Source organism: Gadus morhua, chromosome 18 (assembly GCF_902167405.1).
Source record: "Gadus morhua chromosome 18, gadMor3.0, whole genome shotgun sequence".
In the NCBI taxonomy this organism is placed as follows: domain Eukaryota; kingdom Metazoa; phylum Chordata; class Actinopteri; order Gadiformes; family Gadidae; genus Gadus; species Gadus morhua.
In genome coordinates this window covers 916389-931998 of record NC_044065.1, presented here as the reverse complement: position 1 = coordinate 931998, position 15610 = coordinate 916389, and the positions used below count along the sequence as shown (strand labels likewise).

Here is a 15610-nt window from a genome sequence, read left to right as displayed (position 1 = left end):
CCCCCCCCCCCCCCCCCCCCGGTCCAGCCCCCCCCTCCTCTTATACTCCACCCTATCATTAGTTTCTCCAGCGCCGACCCGCCGACCCAGTTCCTGATCTAAACACGTCATCACGACACGGGATGGGGGGGTGAGTGTGTGGGGGGGGGGCAGCTGCAAGGTTGGGGAGGCCCAGATTTACCCCGATTCGTTTTAGTTTCCGTTCCCCTTCTCCACCCCGGCTTCTCTCTGTCCTGCTCCCATCGTCTCACAGACCGCTTTGGCTTCGGACAAGGATGCACTTGTTTACACCAACGGGACGAGTGAATGGTGTCCGAACCAGACCCCTGGTGTCCGGACCACACCCCTGGTGTCATGACCACACCCCTGGTGTCATGACCAGACCCCTGGTGTCATGACCAGACCCCTGGTGTCATGACCAGACCCCTGGTGTCATGACCAGACCCCTGGTGTCATGACCAGACCCCTGGTGTCATGACCAGACCCCTGGTGTCATGACCAGACCCCTGGTGTCATGACCAGACCCCTGGTGTCTGGACCAGACCCCTGGTGTCATGACCAGACCCCTGGTGTCATGACCAGACCCCTGGTGTCATGACCAGACCCCTGGTGTCATGACCAGACCCCTTGTGTCTGAACCAGACCCCTGGTGTCCGGACCAGACCCCTGGTGTCCGGACCAGACCCCTTGTGTCATGACCAGACCCCTGGTGTCATGACCAGACCCCTGGTGTCCGGACCGGGGGGGCTGGCCGTGGGCTCCGGGGGTGCTGGCCGCTGCCCTCGGGGAGAAGCTCTTCTACCGGGGGGGGCTCTCTAGTGTCTCTTCGTCGCTCCGGGGGGGCTGGCCGCTGCCCTCGGGGAGAAGCTCTTCTACCGGGGGGGGCTCTCTAGTGTCTCTTCGTCGCTCCGGGGGGGCTGGCCGCTGCCCTCGGGGAGAAGCTCTTCTACCGGGGGGGGCTCTCTAGTGTCTCTTCGTCGCTCCACCGAAGCCGTTTCTCATCCATGGCTCAAATAAATGTTGTTCTGTGTCTCCTGACCGCGGCGAGGAATGCTCTCAAATCGTTGGGGTCATTCTGTCTCTCCCTCCAGTGACCCCCCCCCCCCCCCCCCACAATATTATTTTGAACATTTTTGTGTAAATAATCATAGGTTTGAGGAATGATATTGCTATTTAATTTGTTTTGTTTTTTCAATTGTAGCGTGGTGGTTTTTCTTTTTTCAATACTTCCAGTTGGACGTTTGCTCAGGCCTGTTTTTATACATCGATAGCCCCCCCCATACAATCAGTACAATTCCAAATCTAAAGAGGTTACTGCAATTAATTAGACAAAGGCGACGGGTGTGTTTTTCTTTTTCCTTTTTTATTTATTAATTTTGCAACTAATTCGGACCGAAAGCCCCCCCTGCTGTAAGGAGAACTCGGAACGGCGCTCGACCTGCCGCCAGACGCTGCAACGGCCATGTCTTCCCCCAGTTTGATGAGCCATATTAGACCTCCCCCCCGGCCCCCCGTTCGTTCAATCCCACGCCCTACTCCCTACTCCTCTGTCTGAGTCACCAACTGATGAACAGCCCTGGTGACTTCCCCCCAGCCCCCTCTCCCCTTGCCCCCTGTTAACCCCCCCCCCCCCCACGCGCTCCGAATATTTTCCAGCCCGGCTTTGTTCCAGAGGGGCAGGAGAACACCCTGGGAATGGGGGGCTTTTCCTTTTTTTTTTTTATGGAACCGTGGTGCGTCACCCATCAATCAACCTTCAAAGACTACCGCTCCCAGAATGCCGAGGGTCACAGGTTTCCGTGGCTGCTTATTGGACTTTCTTTCTCATGCTCGGCTCAAATTGGGGCTCCTTTCATCCAGTTGAGTTTTGTTCATGCAGGTTAACGAAAGCGGGGAATCCAGAACAGTCTGTAGTCCGACCATGATGGGTGTCCGATTGTTCCTACGAAGCATCAATTTAAATCCAATACATAGGCGTTTTGAGACACTGACCTGTCAAACTAAGATGCATCGTTGAATGCTATTAATGAGGAGTTGAGGGTTGATTTCCAACGATGAATTAAGTCGATCTCCGTTTGAGTTTTCTTTGGTCCCCATCTCCGCCCAACATTGTTAAAATGTATTTTTGATTGGTCCTCTTCGACCATCCGAATCCCGGTTTGAGTGGCGAGTTGCCTGATGATGTGATACTGAATTAGTTTGGTTTGGGTTTTGATTTATTCCGACCTTTATCCCGGGTCGGCTGAGTGTGGATGCTATTTGGTCCGAGCCTACGGCGAGCCATAGTGGATCCAAGTGTTGTAGACCCGGATTTAAAACCTAATAAAGAACAATTAATTCCTAAAATCCAACATCCTGTCGTCATTTGTCCGCGATAGAGGAAGGAAACCCTTCGAAGGTGCCCGGTGACCAAGAGGAAGAAGCATCGGCCATCCCTGACGGTGGAGTAGTGCAGCCTGGTTCTAATCACGCGGCTCGGAGGGGTTTGGGTCCTACTTCTCCCTGCAGTTATGTAGAGAACATCCCTCACACGGCCCCCCCCCCCCGTCCACCGCACAGCAGATCAGAGGGTCCTGTTACCGGCACGTCTGAGGCTGGAAGGTCAGCGCCAGTTCTGAGCCTCATCTCCATGGCAACACTGGACTGCCTGCGCCTCAGATGGACAGCAGATGAAACAGGCCGCGCACTGCTGCAAGAAGGGTCGCAGAACGGGCTGTTCCCAACGCAGTTCCCTAATCATTTGTAAATGATTAGAGCTAATCAATCGCAGATACATGATAACCGATGGAGGCAGCATTAAAGTGCATACGCTTTGGGATTTGTTTTGTTTGGGGGGCGGAGTCCAAAGACGCATCGTCCTCGTCTTGGAAAAGTTGGGAGGTGTGTGTCTGTCTGGAGGGAAGGGGCGGTTACACAATGATCTACAACTCCGCACAACTGGACTCACCCAGACGAGGCTGCCTGTGATCCCAGGACCGGAGTGGTAAGGCATTCTACCGTGGTCTGGTTGAGGTATGGATTCTACGCTTCATTCTGCATGGCAAACATCAGTCACCATCGAAACTTAAGTTTTGGTTTTCTAACTACGAGGATGGGTCGAGCAAACAGTGAATCCTCATTATTGCGTTGTCTTATGTTGCAGGTTGTTCTGTCTGGGCTTCAGGATGCTGGTCTTGTGTCTGATGCTGGTGACCCTGTATGCTGTGCAGGCACAGAGGAAGCAGCAGAGCCTGGAGTGGGACTACAGGTCTGAAGGTGACTTCACCTCTTCAACTTGTCTTCACACTTAATCAGTAGACCTCGTATACCGCATGCGTACGGTTAGTCGACCGGGCAGTCTCGTCCCTGGAGACTAGGAGGGGGTATTGGTAAGAAAATGGCGATACTATACAAGGGATACAATTAAATATATTGCATATCGATCATTTCATAATGTGATCTATTTCTTTAAGTTCAATTTAATGATCAATTTTTGTTGGTACAAAAATACATTTCTATGCTCAAGATTCACAGATTATTCACAATCAATTTCCTTGAGGGAGTCATCCCAAAAGGATCAATAAAGCCTAATCTAATCTAATTACCTTAATATTTGTTGTGTTATTCAAAACCTAATTCTTCATGTTTGAAGGACGTCCATCTTTCTGATCTAATGACGGATGGGCTTACTCAAAATCACAATGTGATGCATGTTAATATACATGTTATATATTGTGATGTTGTATCACGAAATATATTGTTAGACATGCAAATATACAAGTTATATATTGTGATAAATATTCTTGTATCACAATATATATTTTTATACATGTAAATGTACATTACGTTATAGATTGTGAAACATGTGACTTCACGATATTTATTATGTACACTTGGTTACGCAAATGAGGCCATTGCTGCCAAGAAACATGAGTAAACAATTACAATTATACAACATAACACCGTGAATCGACATTGTCCGTGGTCTCTTTAGCACAGAAGGTCAATGCCAGAGGATGCGCCAACCTCACCCTGGTCTTAGACAACTGGAAATACGCGATCATGACGCAGGTCAAAGACCTGCTCCTGCATGACCACAACACTGTGCTGCCGGACTATGGAAGGTGAAAACATCAAACACCACCTCACTACACGTTTGAGGAGGCAAAGGCGTTAAACCGCAGATTCCTTATCGATATTCACTTGTATTTGTTTCATGGTGATATCTAATATCGTCTAGGATCGGGCCGCTGTCCGACGCACTGGGCGACCTCTACAAAGAGTTCAACGCGCTGAAGGAACGCCTCGGCGACCTCACGGTCAAGTTCGATGACGTGGAGGCCTTCGTGGACGACGTGAGGGCGGGCAGGAGCCCCGCTCCGCCCCGGCGGGAGCCCAGACCCCCCGCGGGCAAGCCGGTGGAGGAGAACGCCACGAACACCGAGGAGCGACGCAGACCGCCGGGGAGAAGAACGCGAGTCGTGGTCAGACGCATGAAGAAGCCGGCTGGTTCCTGAGCTCCTCTTATCCGGCGGAAGTGAAGAAAATAAATAAACTATGTAACAATTATGTTATTTGACTTCATATTTGTGTGATGAACTGTAGACCTGTGTTGTCTTGATGAGATGAACCGTGCAAGTGGGAGAGGTGCCATTGTGTACATGTTTGTAATAGGCCTACATGGTGCTTGGCCGCCCTAGGATGTTCTTCTTTGTAATTTAACCGAGTTCCATTAAACAATACTTACCGAAGCCTCAATTACTGTTCCGTGAATTACTGTTCGACATTATACATTACGTTACATTGCCTTCTGTTCTGTATTCACTTTACTTTGACATGTTGCAACGTCACAAACAGACTGTGTTTAGTGATTATTTTAATAAGACAAAAGAAAACGGAGAATTTAACCCACAAGAGAAGAGTTCGGTTTAGTTTCAAAACGGGTGTACTTTTCTAATTCAATGATATTGTTCATGTGTTCATGCAGGATACATGGCCACACAGTTATATTTCTGGATGATCGTCTGAGTAGACGATAACAGATCTTGTGTTCGTATAAAACGTTAGGTTAGGTTTCATGTTCGCTGAGAGCAGTACATACAGCAGAATTGAAACCGAAACTGAACTTCGTTTGCATTAGGGATAGTCATAAAAATAAATGCACTCAAGATAATAATACTACAATAAATATAACTATTTGGATGTTCAATAATTTCCAATCACTTTCTAATTCATTATTATTAGTTATATAAATATTATCCTTGAATTTTATTGTCTGAAATAGATGGCTAAACAAAGCAAAATAGATACAACTTCAAATGCTTCAGTAGACATTTGTGGACGTTCCCTTACTGGGATGGCACCATATCAATTGAGACATTAAGAACAGTCAGAGCTGCACAGTTCTGACAGAATGAAGTCGTGTTTATGAGGACTAAACAGAGATGTGACCTGAACAGGTAGGTTTCGGGAACTACTTCTTCTGTAATATAGACATCGGTGGTTAAACTGTATTTTGATATTACTTTTAACTGAAAAACTGCTGTTGAATCGCTGTTGATGGTAGAGTTGTTTTAAATAAAAAGCAACACATTTGCATGCGCACGTAGGCCTATGCCTGATAATATGGTACAGAAATGATTGATCTAAAAGGAAAAAAACGGACTAATCATTTGCATTTTCTTCTTGAAGTTGTTAGTTAGTAGGTAGTTGTTTTGTTAGTAGGGTAAGCGTTTGGACAGCAGCGTTTCCAGTATTGATATGCTGACTGTATTACCACACTCTGTCACGTAAACCACAGGAGGTGGTAGCAGGGGTTTTGATCACCCTCAGAGAGAGTCACTTCACATGGAGCAGAACTCGAACCAAACGCAGCGTGAGACTCGGGGAACCAGGAAAGATGGCACGACCAAGGAGGGCGTGGCCGATAGCCCAAGGACAGGAGCGCGGGTAAACAGTACAGATATGCTCTGGATCTGGACTTTGAGATCAGACGGGTTTCTTCTTCAGTCAGCCATTATAATGATAGCATGTAATTATAAATAAGAATAATAATTACAATAATGATTATTATTATGATAATTATAGTAGTAGTTATTATTATTATATAATTATTTTAGTCATTCAAATAAGTATTATGATCATTCTTATAATTATTATAGCCTATCTATTTACCTTGGGAGTTTATATTGATGTAAGTACTTTATATTGATGTATGGATATAAGGGTATGTTGTGACTTATGTTGTATGTTAAACCAAAGCATTCTTTGTCCCTTCCAGGGTGAAAGGCCAAGGAGTTCCTCGAGTCGCAGAGCAGAAGACCCAAAGAGGAAAGCCAAGAGAAGACGAAGAAAACGGAAGAAGTCTGGCCAGGCCTGCCAGGGAGGAGAGGAGGCAGAAGATGTGAAGCGTCTCGTGGATGATCAGGCTCAGACCGCATCGCCAGCGGAGATGGTGCCGGAGACCCCGGGGGAGCAGGCTCAGGCCCCGGGGGAGCGGGCTCAGGCCCCGGGGGAGCGGGCTCAGACCCCGGCGGGGGCAGAAGCGCAGCTTGTGGACCATCAAGGTCAAAGCAGTCATCTTCAGTCCGCGGAGAGCAACCTGTCGCCCCGTCTGAAAAAGCATAAAATGCAGGTGCACCGCCACACCCAAACCGGGGAGAGCCAGACCAGGAGTTGGGAAACGCAGACTCCAGCAGTGGCTCAGTGCACCCAGTGGACGCAATGGGAGCCCCAGAAGGAGGGCGAGGGAGCTGAGCCGACTCAGGGTAAGGCCCCCGACCTGGGGCAGTCTGGGGAGAACCCGACTGTGCCGGCGCCTCCGGAGACAGACCCGCAGACGGGCGGACGGGAGGACGGGCAGAAACCCCAAGGACCGCCCAGGTCAGGAGGCAACACGGAGGAGTCGAACCCAAAGGACCAACAGACGTCTACGTCACAGGGGGGGGGGGGTGCGGACCGCCGGGCCGCGTCAGTGGAGGAGAAGGCAGACCTCAAAGGAGCTGGGCGGAAGAAGGGAGACGGCCCCTCCGGGAAGAGCTCAGCGCCAGAGTCCGGGATGACAAAAGATGCCAAGGCCAAGCCCGGTTCGTACGCACAGGCGGTGAGCACGGGGTCTACGAAGGTGGAGAGCGGGCCGGACCCCCCAGGGGCCGGAGAGAGGCCCCGCAGGGCGTCCCACAGCGAGGCAGAGCGGTGAGCAGCGAACCAACCGATACCTAACCAAACCCGTCGCTGTCAGCGCAGGATGACCGAATATAGCCATGACCTGACTAACCCTCATGTCCTTTGTCTCTTTGTGTTACAGCGGCCGGGCTTCAGGGAGGTCTTCACCTTCTGGGACCCCCTTGTTCACCTTTCACATTCACGCGGTGTTGGATAAGAAATTTCGGTTCGACCGGGAACATGACAAAATCTTTCTGGGTCAACAAAGTCAATGGTATCTTCTTAACGTGAATAATTTATCGTGAGTATACCTGATGCTTGTATTTTGCTTTAAGGTTACTACTTCAACTCTACTTTAACACTTTTAATGAAGTCTTTTTCATGAAATAAATAATTATGATAACATATAACATATAATGTCTCCTCTTCAGTGAGCTTCCTGAGAAAGGCTTCCTGCTGGAAGCAAGCTTTTCCCTGGAGGACAGATATGTTCCAAGGGGGCAGAGTTATGCCTACACGTATTCCATACAGCAACGCGACAAATACATTGAAGAGACGGCCATGAGGGACATCTCTATTCCAAATGATAAAGCTTTGAAAGGTGGAAACTGTAATCTTGATTTTTGATACACAAATGGGGGCAGGATAGTCTAAGATTCTGGGTTTGAAGCCCAATGCCTGCAGTCTTCTACTGTACATTTATCTGAATTCACTGACTGAAAATATGTTGTTCCTTTTTAGATCTGCACCTTTTTGAGGGCTATATATGGCGAATGGAGCACACGTCCTTGATGACACGTATTATTCAAACTGTCTCGAAGAAACCAAAGGATGACGATATTGCAGAAAGCTGGCACTTCTCTGTGTCAGTGCTGCTGAAAAGAATATTTGAGAATTGGTCTCCATCTGATAAAGAATGCACAAAGAATCTGCATAGGAACCTGACCGATTTCCAATACACAGTCTGTGGTGAACCACCAAGAATACATTACCCAGATAACTCACACCCCCCCATGGTCAAAGTAGGTACAATCAACATTCTCAAAAATACTACTGTTACTTATTCAAATACATTTTAATCACAGTTCTCATGGCAATTCCCTGCTACCTCAACAGGTGGCCAGGTTGATTTCAGAGCGTTTGCTTCACATCTTAGAAGGAGCAGTGTCCGAGGCGGGCCAGATGAGCACCAGGTCTCTAGCGCTGGCCTTGGCTGTGTTTGTGCTCTCTGTTCGGTACAGTGCGAGTCTCGGAGTGATGGGCTTGGCGAACCTCTGCCAAGTATTGTCGTCAGCAATAAACAGCAGCGATCTGAAGGAAGCGTTCAGTAGTTTCAACAATCCACAGAAGTAAATTATTTTTTATTAATTTTTGTTACTTTTTACATGTGTTTTTTCTTTGTCTATTTTATAATTTCTCAAATTATGAACACTTCCCTTCCCCTGGCAGCCTTATTCTTGGACTGATCAACCAGTGTGTACAACTGAAGGTGTCCGAGGTCCTTCTGCTCATTCCTCTGCTCCACACGCTCCGGCCGCCGCCGTCAGACGCCCCAGGAATGGGTCCTACTGTCAGGGAGGAGATCTGGTCTGGATTGGCCATGGTCAGGTTCTGCCTTTTCAGAGACAGTGTAGCAGAATGGAAAGACAAGAGAAGGTAAGCTGGAGCAATTGGATTGTGTTTAATTTAAAGAATAAAAAGTGTGGGGGGAAACTTGGTCCGTGTGTGTTGAGATGTTGTCAATGCTTGGCGATAAATACACTGAACAGATCAAATGAAATTGTTTATTGTGACTCTCACAGGATGATGATGACTTTGATCCGGAAGCACTTAACTGTGGTCCAAGAGATGCCTCTGGTGTTACGGAGTTGGCTGACGCTGATCCCACTGGAGGACTTCCCAGAGTTCTCTGAGCTGACAGGAGCGCACCCTGGCCTCCTGATCCAGGCTCTGCTCTATAGGCTCCGACAGCCCGCCTCCGGGACCACCAGAGACCACCTGAATGAGCAGGTGAGTCTGACGTACAGACGTGTTTACGGGGGGCCAATGATACAGACACACAAGAAACTATCAGACAATATAGGAGCGAGACAAATGAGTTTACATCTCTGGAGATATTGTGAAATCCACAATGGGGGCGGGAACATATATTTATACACGTTATACGTAATATGCCTAAACAGTTCAAGACATGCATTTTTCATTTTCCTGTCTTCATGTATTTAAAATGTGATTGGAAGTTAAATTGTAAAGACCCCATAAGAGTTGTCCTGGTGGGTCTCCAGGGGCCCTCTTCACATCAAGGGGGCCCTGACCCGGCCCCCGGTCCCCCCCATATCATTTGCACCCTGCCTTTATCAGCTTTTTTTTTGTTGTTTACGTCGTATTATACATTTCTGACTTTTTGCCACTATGCAACAGGCTCAAAGAGTCCTGACCCATATCATCACAAAAATGGAAACAGAAAGGTAATGTCTTCAGGAATTGAAAACAATTTTTTAAATTCATGCGCCTTATTTAGCCTTATCCTTATTAATTGTATAATTCCTATAGGGTGATGGATTCAGGAGACATCAAGCTGACTAGCATCTTCCTGAGTAGCATTGACTTGGTCGAGAACGCATGCAAAGTTGCAAAACTGGTACCGTGCTACCGGACTGTACTGCTCTCCTACCAGCTAGTGCTCAAGCTGACCTCCATGATCCATCAAGCGTCTGCAGAACAGGTATGTCTACCTGTTATAGCTTTGCTATATCTGTGCTCTGGCCCCAAGTGGTCAGCATACTTCACGTGGATAATATGATTGTTGAGTTTTTAAGAAAACAATTACGTGATTTCGGCACTTCTTGCGCCTAAAATTTTTTGGAACCTGCCGAAATCTCTGCAGATGAGGTCAATGCGAACATTGTGTGTGACTTGTCAGAGAAGGCGGGTTCTCCATGAAGGTGCTACAGGTCGTAACCAATGTAATACTCAGTGACAAAACTGAAACTGCATGGAGCATAAAACAAATTTGACTACAAAAATTAAATCTTCTTAATTTGAAGTATGCTGACCACTTTATTCCCCTCTCGGCCATCTTGGTTCTGTCTTGGTTCCAAACGCTAGCAGGGTGATGAAACGGAGTGCGGAATGTGGAATCTGAATTAGGCCAATAGGGGCCTCTTGTTGTATGCCGTGTTTCACTCTGTTGTCGCCCAGGCCCTGGAGGTTGAGGACGGCCCCGCCCCAACAGTTGAAGCTGAGGTTGGCCCCGTCACTCGGCCATACAGCACAGACCTGCTCCGCGTGCAGCAGCATGTTTGCAAGTGGCGGGATAGCCTGCTCCACAAACCTCTTCTCACAGACACCAAAGCACTCAGCTACCCCAAAGAGATAGAGGTACACACACAAAACACAGCATCCATAACGGCAGCATTTCAGTGGATCCTTGCTTCTTTCATAGTTATAATTTCCATAGCTATAGTATAGCTTGTACATCATTACGATATCCACCATCCCAATACCTACCATTTTCTGTGATTCTGGCGATTATTTCGTGTTAGATTTGGGATGCCCTGCTGAAGGTGGAATGCTCCGATGAGGGAGTGTTGGTCCAGTGGAGGTCCACTGTGGAGAAGGACCTGAGGACCAGGATTAACCAGGTATGCTGACGATGGAGATCCAGGCAGGGGAACATGTTCTTTAGTGCTTGCCTGAATGAGACGCTAGTGAAAGTGCGTGTAGAACTGGCCGAGATATTTGTACGCTCTGGCACACACACACACACACACACACACACACACACACACACACACACACACACACACACACACACACACACACACACACACACACACACACACACACACACACACACACACTTTCGCTCCTACATTCACTACTGTTTTCTGTGTCCTTTGGTGTCCATACAGTCCAAGGAAGAGGACAGGATCCTTGTGTGTTGTCGTGAGTTATCCTTGGGGCGCAGCCACAGTACCTTACAAACCTGCTTCCAGGAGCTGTGTCAGACCGCCATTCGAAGCACCTGCCAGGTATATATATATGCTCTGGTGTTGCTTGTGGAGTGTGCAACAGTGCAGACGTTATCCCAGCTGCCACAAGTCATCCAATCAGCTTCAATCTTCCTCCAATCGAAGGAACAACAATAGGGTTTCGGAACGACAACAACCTGGGAAAATCCTGCATTAGCTCAATTACTTTAACAATGGTTGCTCAATGATGCACCAGAAGCATAAATTCATGGGGAATGGTGGAGTTCTTATAATACGACTTTGTCAACAGGTTCTAACTAGTCTGAAATCGTAAGTGATTCTCCCTCTGGCTCAGGATTGACCAACCTATTTCATCCTTCCATATCTGCAGAGAGAGAAAGAGGGGGATCTGATAAAGACCCTTTATTCTAAAATGAAAGATATCCCCGGCAACATCCTTTCCTCGATTATAGTGGAGTCAGCTGCAAGGTTTCACCAAAACTTTGTGCTACAGCTGCTCGATCCGCAGTCCGCCATCAGCTGCATTCTGTCTCAAGGTATGTTCAAATAGAAAAGTATTTGTGACAGCCAATTTTACCATTGTGCATTTGTAATGCATTTGTTTGCAGTGTTTATCGTTTATCGTACATTGTGTGGATCCAATGTGTGCATCAATTGGTCCGCTATAGAATGGAAGACACTACCCCCGGACGATGGGGCTGAGGAGATTGTCAGAGGCTGCATGGCCAGAATGGCGTTGCTGGTGGACTCCCTGATTGTAGGGAATGTAACACTGGGAGATCTGAAGACCACCCTGGGGCACAAGGACCAGTTTAAGAAGCTCTACAACTACCGTATGTTGCTTTATTCTAATACAATGCTGCTCAATTTCCCTGCAAGTGTAAAGGGTCCAATCTCAAACCACTCCTTCCCAATGATGTCCTCTGCAGATAGAAAGAGTGGGACCTCGGAGTCCATTCAAGCTGATGCAGAGAGCATTCTGGCTGAGAGAGAGAAGGAGCTCACCTTTTTCAATAACCAACAACAGCATGTGAACACGTTGATAAAGATGTTTGCCAAAGTCACAGAAAGCATCACAGGTAATAAATGACTGATTTGTTATCTTACATTTCCATTCAATTTACTTGCACACCCTTCTGTATCATATGGTGGGTTTGTGATCTTATGTTGAGTCCCCAGTAACTTAGTTATGTTTTCATCTAGTGTTTGAGTTGGTCACACTCGAAAAGCAACATCAACAAGACATCCAGTCAGTATGCCTGAACGAGTTGATGCTGGTGAATAGTTTGAGAGACCAGGTGGAGTCTGACTGGAAGCTCCTCTGGTATTCACTCAGCCCAAAGATCCTAGATATGGCCTCAGAAATGCATCAACTTCACCACAGCAACCTGATTCTCGCATACTGGGACAGACGGGCTGCGAGACTGGACACAAACCGATCAGGCAGCTCAGTGTCTCATCCGGTCACCCTATCGCAGGCCTGCGACCTGATCTGGAGACCACTGCTAGACGATTATATCCAGCACGGCGTTGAAATCGCCAAAGCCACCGTCACGTTTGAACGTCTCGACCGGGTTCTGGTGGACGCAGGGGACAATGGAGACGGGAAACTGATGAAGCAGGAGCTGAGTTTGATGGCTGATGTAATGTCCCAGCTGGAAGAACTCCACGAGTACCTCCCTCCCCCTGAGGACCACTGGGTGGAGGCGAGACTCGCTCAGATCCAGGACTATCGGCAGGTCCTCGGGGTGGCTGCCGCAGCAAGTTCAGTGCTGCAGATCGCAGATCAAATGGAGCTCAATGGAGACTTCCGCGAGATCCAGAATCTCACCCAACTGGTAAACCCCCTTAAATCTCTGCTTAGAATTAATTTAGCAATGATTCAGGGCTTTGTTTTGTTTGGGATTTCATATGTCTTGTTATCTGCACAACAGCAAGAAGACTTGTTCAAACAGAGGACCCTCGATTCACTTTCGACCAAACTGATCAGCGCCAAGCAACAACTCTCCAGCGTCACCAAGCAGCAGACCTTGTGTCTGGATGAGTTCTTGAGGAGCCACACTCTGGTCACCTGGGTCAAGGAGAACCTAAAGAGTGAGTACAAGGTCCGGCCGTTTTCAACGGTAATCCAATTAAACTACCCCAGTCTCTGTGTTACATGTGCATGTCTCACGCTCCCACCACAGACATGAGCGATGTGAAGGTGTTTGTCGAGCTGGCGTCCATATCTGCTGGAGAGAACGACACAGAGATCGACCAGGTGGCCTGCTTTCATGATGCAGTGATGGGCTACGGGCCACTGCTCTACAACCTCATACCCACCACGGGTTTTAAAGAGTTCATGACCTGGGCCCAACTGGTGTGGGACGCCCAGAAACGAGACGGGAAACTACCGGATAAATTGGTACAAATGTTCTTCCTTCTTTTGAGAAGGCGATGTTGAAACGACCCGAGTGTCTGGAGCCGAGTGACATTAATGCCAATGGTTCGCCTTGCAGAGGGACTCCACACGACTGTTGAGCTGGCTGAAGGGACTGAAGGAGACCCATGGGTCTGTGGAGCAGTCCTCCCTCGCCCTGGCCTCCTCCATTAACGAAACAGGAGTTTATCAGATTGGATGGTCCAACGAGAACACAGAGAAGGTGAGTTGTCATGGTGATGATAGTACTTAGTAGTACTCTGTTCTGAAGGTCTGAGGGGGTTTGATTCCAAGCCGATTGGTCCTGGTGTTGATCCCTAAGGTCCACGGCCTACCTATAAAGTAGGTACTCCTAATGACTCATATCTGAATTCTCCGTACGTTCATCTGCAATTTAAATAAGTAAATAATGAATGCCAAAAGTGAGGGTGACAATTCAGCGAACTTTGCATCAATGATGATGATGCAAAGCTCTCTATTTCCATAGCTGTTTTAAATGCATTGTGCTTGTCATACTTCTCAGAGATGTCTACAGAACCTCATGTCTGTAAGAGTGGACAAGGGCCATGCACAGAAGAGATACAGCCTTGAAGAGCTGCTTGAGTTGCAAAACAAACTCATGCTCATGTCCTCCAAAGGAGAACACGGAAAGAACCAAGTCAGAAGGTTCACACAGGTCAGAGGACTTTTAGTGTTTGACAGAATTGTGTTCTAGAATTGTGTTTGGCATACATTATTTTAACCATACCATTTCCCCCCTCCCTTTTCTTTTGAAGGTCTTTGAAGGTGTTCAAAGAGTGGCCTCGATTCTGCTCGAAATGCAAATGTCAGGCAACATGCTCTACAGGGAATGGAATGCTTCGGTCAACTGCGTACACGAGCGCCAGCCATCTATCCAAGTGAGATTCCTGTCATTTGACGACCGACTAAATGAGTTCCACGGGGAGGTGACGGAGAACCTACAACAGCTTGGTCGCTCCATGGAGATCTGCCATAAGGAATGGTGTTTGTTCATCACCGAAAAACGCTCAGACTTCCATATGCTGAACCACTTCACTTCAGAGCAGCTGGTGTACCTATGCCACTGGATACACAGTGTGTGTCACCGGCAGAGCCCGGTTCCTCAACAGCTATGGCATCTGCTCACCCCCATAAAGCCCCAGTGCACCCTGGCTGATATCAGAAACGCCTTTGAAACTGCAACAGGGACAACTCTGAGGCAAACAGTTGAGCAAGGGGCCAAGCGTTCGGGTGATGATTTCATGCAGTTTTCCTCAGAGGATGAGGATGAGGATGACACAATAGAGGAAGATGCTGAGGCCATGGATTGCTCACCCTTGAGCAAAGGGGAGGATGGTAAATACAATAGCATGGAGGATCTGTGGAGAGAGTTCAAGGAAAACATGCCACAGCATCTCCACCAGCACTTGGACATCTCCACACTTGCACACTTCCTTTCCTGCCTGTCTGATATGAGCCAGCAGCACATCTCCAGGACCATCCCGAGTTCCCTCGAGGAGGGGAAACCCAACCTGGTGCTCTGTCCCGCCACGGAGGTGTTCCCGACGACGCTGTCCCTCTACGCCCACAGCCCCGAGCAGCCGCTGCCCTCCTCCGACGAGGTGCTGGTGTGCAGGGAGGCCACCACGGAGGAGCAGGTGGAGATCTTTCTTCGTCGTGCTCTGGGTCAGGGCTCCAAAATGAGCCAGAAGAGGATTTATTCGCTGGTCAACCCCGGATTGTTAGGCTATGAAGTGAGCGTGGCCCTTGGAGAGGTGTTTGACAGACTGGAAAGCAGTGCCGGTGTCCACTATCGGCTGGTGATAGTCAGTCCCCTGGTGCACCAGCACAGATATGTGCCTTCCTTCTTCAGTAATCACAAAGTTCAGGCAGGAGTGACTGTAACGGCCGATACTATCACGAAATACATCCACCACCACTTCACCGTCACCAATAAACACAGTCCCGTGTCAATGATCTCTCCGGAGAAACTGTCTGTTTGGGTAGTGTCCTCTCAACGCCCTGCAGTTGGTAAGAATATTCATGTTTCAGC

The 15610-nt window shown here is 48.2% G+C and overlaps 2 protein-coding genes across 6 annotated transcripts in view; both read left to right on the top strand.

Annotated features, from left to right (window-relative positions):
* LOC115531071 (uncharacterized) lies at window positions 1-4737 on the top strand. 4 transcript variants are annotated; one of them, XM_030340086.1, is made up of 4 exons: window positions 1-3012; window positions 3143-3255; window positions 3979-4103; window positions 4220-4737. In XM_030340086.1, the coding sequence occupies exons 2-4, from the start codon at window positions 3199-3201 to the stop codon at window positions 4494-4496; spliced, it is 459 nt and encodes a 152-aa protein (XP_030195946.1). In that variant the 5' UTR covers window positions 1-3012; window positions 3143-3198; the 3' UTR covers window positions 4497-4737. The 4 variants fall into 4 exon arrangements, with proteins under 4 accessions (XP_030195946.1, XP_030195944.1, XP_030195945.1 ...); XM_030340084.1 differs by having other exon boundaries at window positions 3974-4103; XM_030340085.1 differs by having other exon boundaries at window positions 1-3255; window positions 3974-4103.
* Window positions 4738-5326: 589 nt separating this feature from the next.
* The window catches only part of LOC115530975 (E3 ubiquitin-protein ligase rnf213-beta), a 36766-nt gene continuing 26482 nt past the window's right edge, over window positions 5327-15610 (top strand). For both annotated transcript variants that reach the window (XM_030339866.1, XM_030339865.1), the window contains exons 1-23: window positions 5327-5438; window positions 5780-5928; window positions 6260-7173; window positions 7286-7444; window positions 7575-7744; window positions 7885-8165; window positions 8260-8492; window positions 8593-8799; window positions 8946-9153; window positions 9565-9611; window positions 9697-9868; window positions 10345-10524; window positions 10689-10787; window positions 11058-11177; window positions 11509-11674; window positions 11807-11971; window positions 12068-12217; window positions 12342-12976; window positions 13073-13232; window positions 13325-13542; window positions 13637-13780; window positions 14081-14233; window positions 14334-15588. In XM_030339866.1, the coding sequence (XP_030195726.1) occupies window positions 5827-5928; window positions 6260-7173; window positions 7286-7444; window positions 7575-7744; window positions 7885-8165; window positions 8260-8492; window positions 8593-8799; window positions 8946-9153; window positions 9565-9611; window positions 9697-9868; window positions 10345-10524; window positions 10689-10787; window positions 11058-11177; window positions 11509-11674; window positions 11807-11971; window positions 12068-12217; window positions 12342-12976; window positions 13073-13232; window positions 13325-13542; window positions 13637-13780; window positions 14081-14233; window positions 14334-15588 (5938 nt within the window). In that variant the 5' untranslated portion in view covers window positions 5327-5438; window positions 5780-5826. The remainder of the gene's footprint in view (window positions 5439-5779; window positions 5929-6259; window positions 7174-7285; window positions 7445-7574; window positions 7745-7884; window positions 8166-8259; window positions 8493-8592; window positions 8800-8945; window positions 9154-9564; window positions 9612-9696; window positions 9869-10344; window positions 10525-10688; window positions 10788-11057; window positions 11178-11508; window positions 11675-11806; window positions 11972-12067; window positions 12218-12341; window positions 12977-13072; window positions 13233-13324; window positions 13543-13636; window positions 13781-14080; window positions 14234-14333; window positions 15589-15610) is intronic.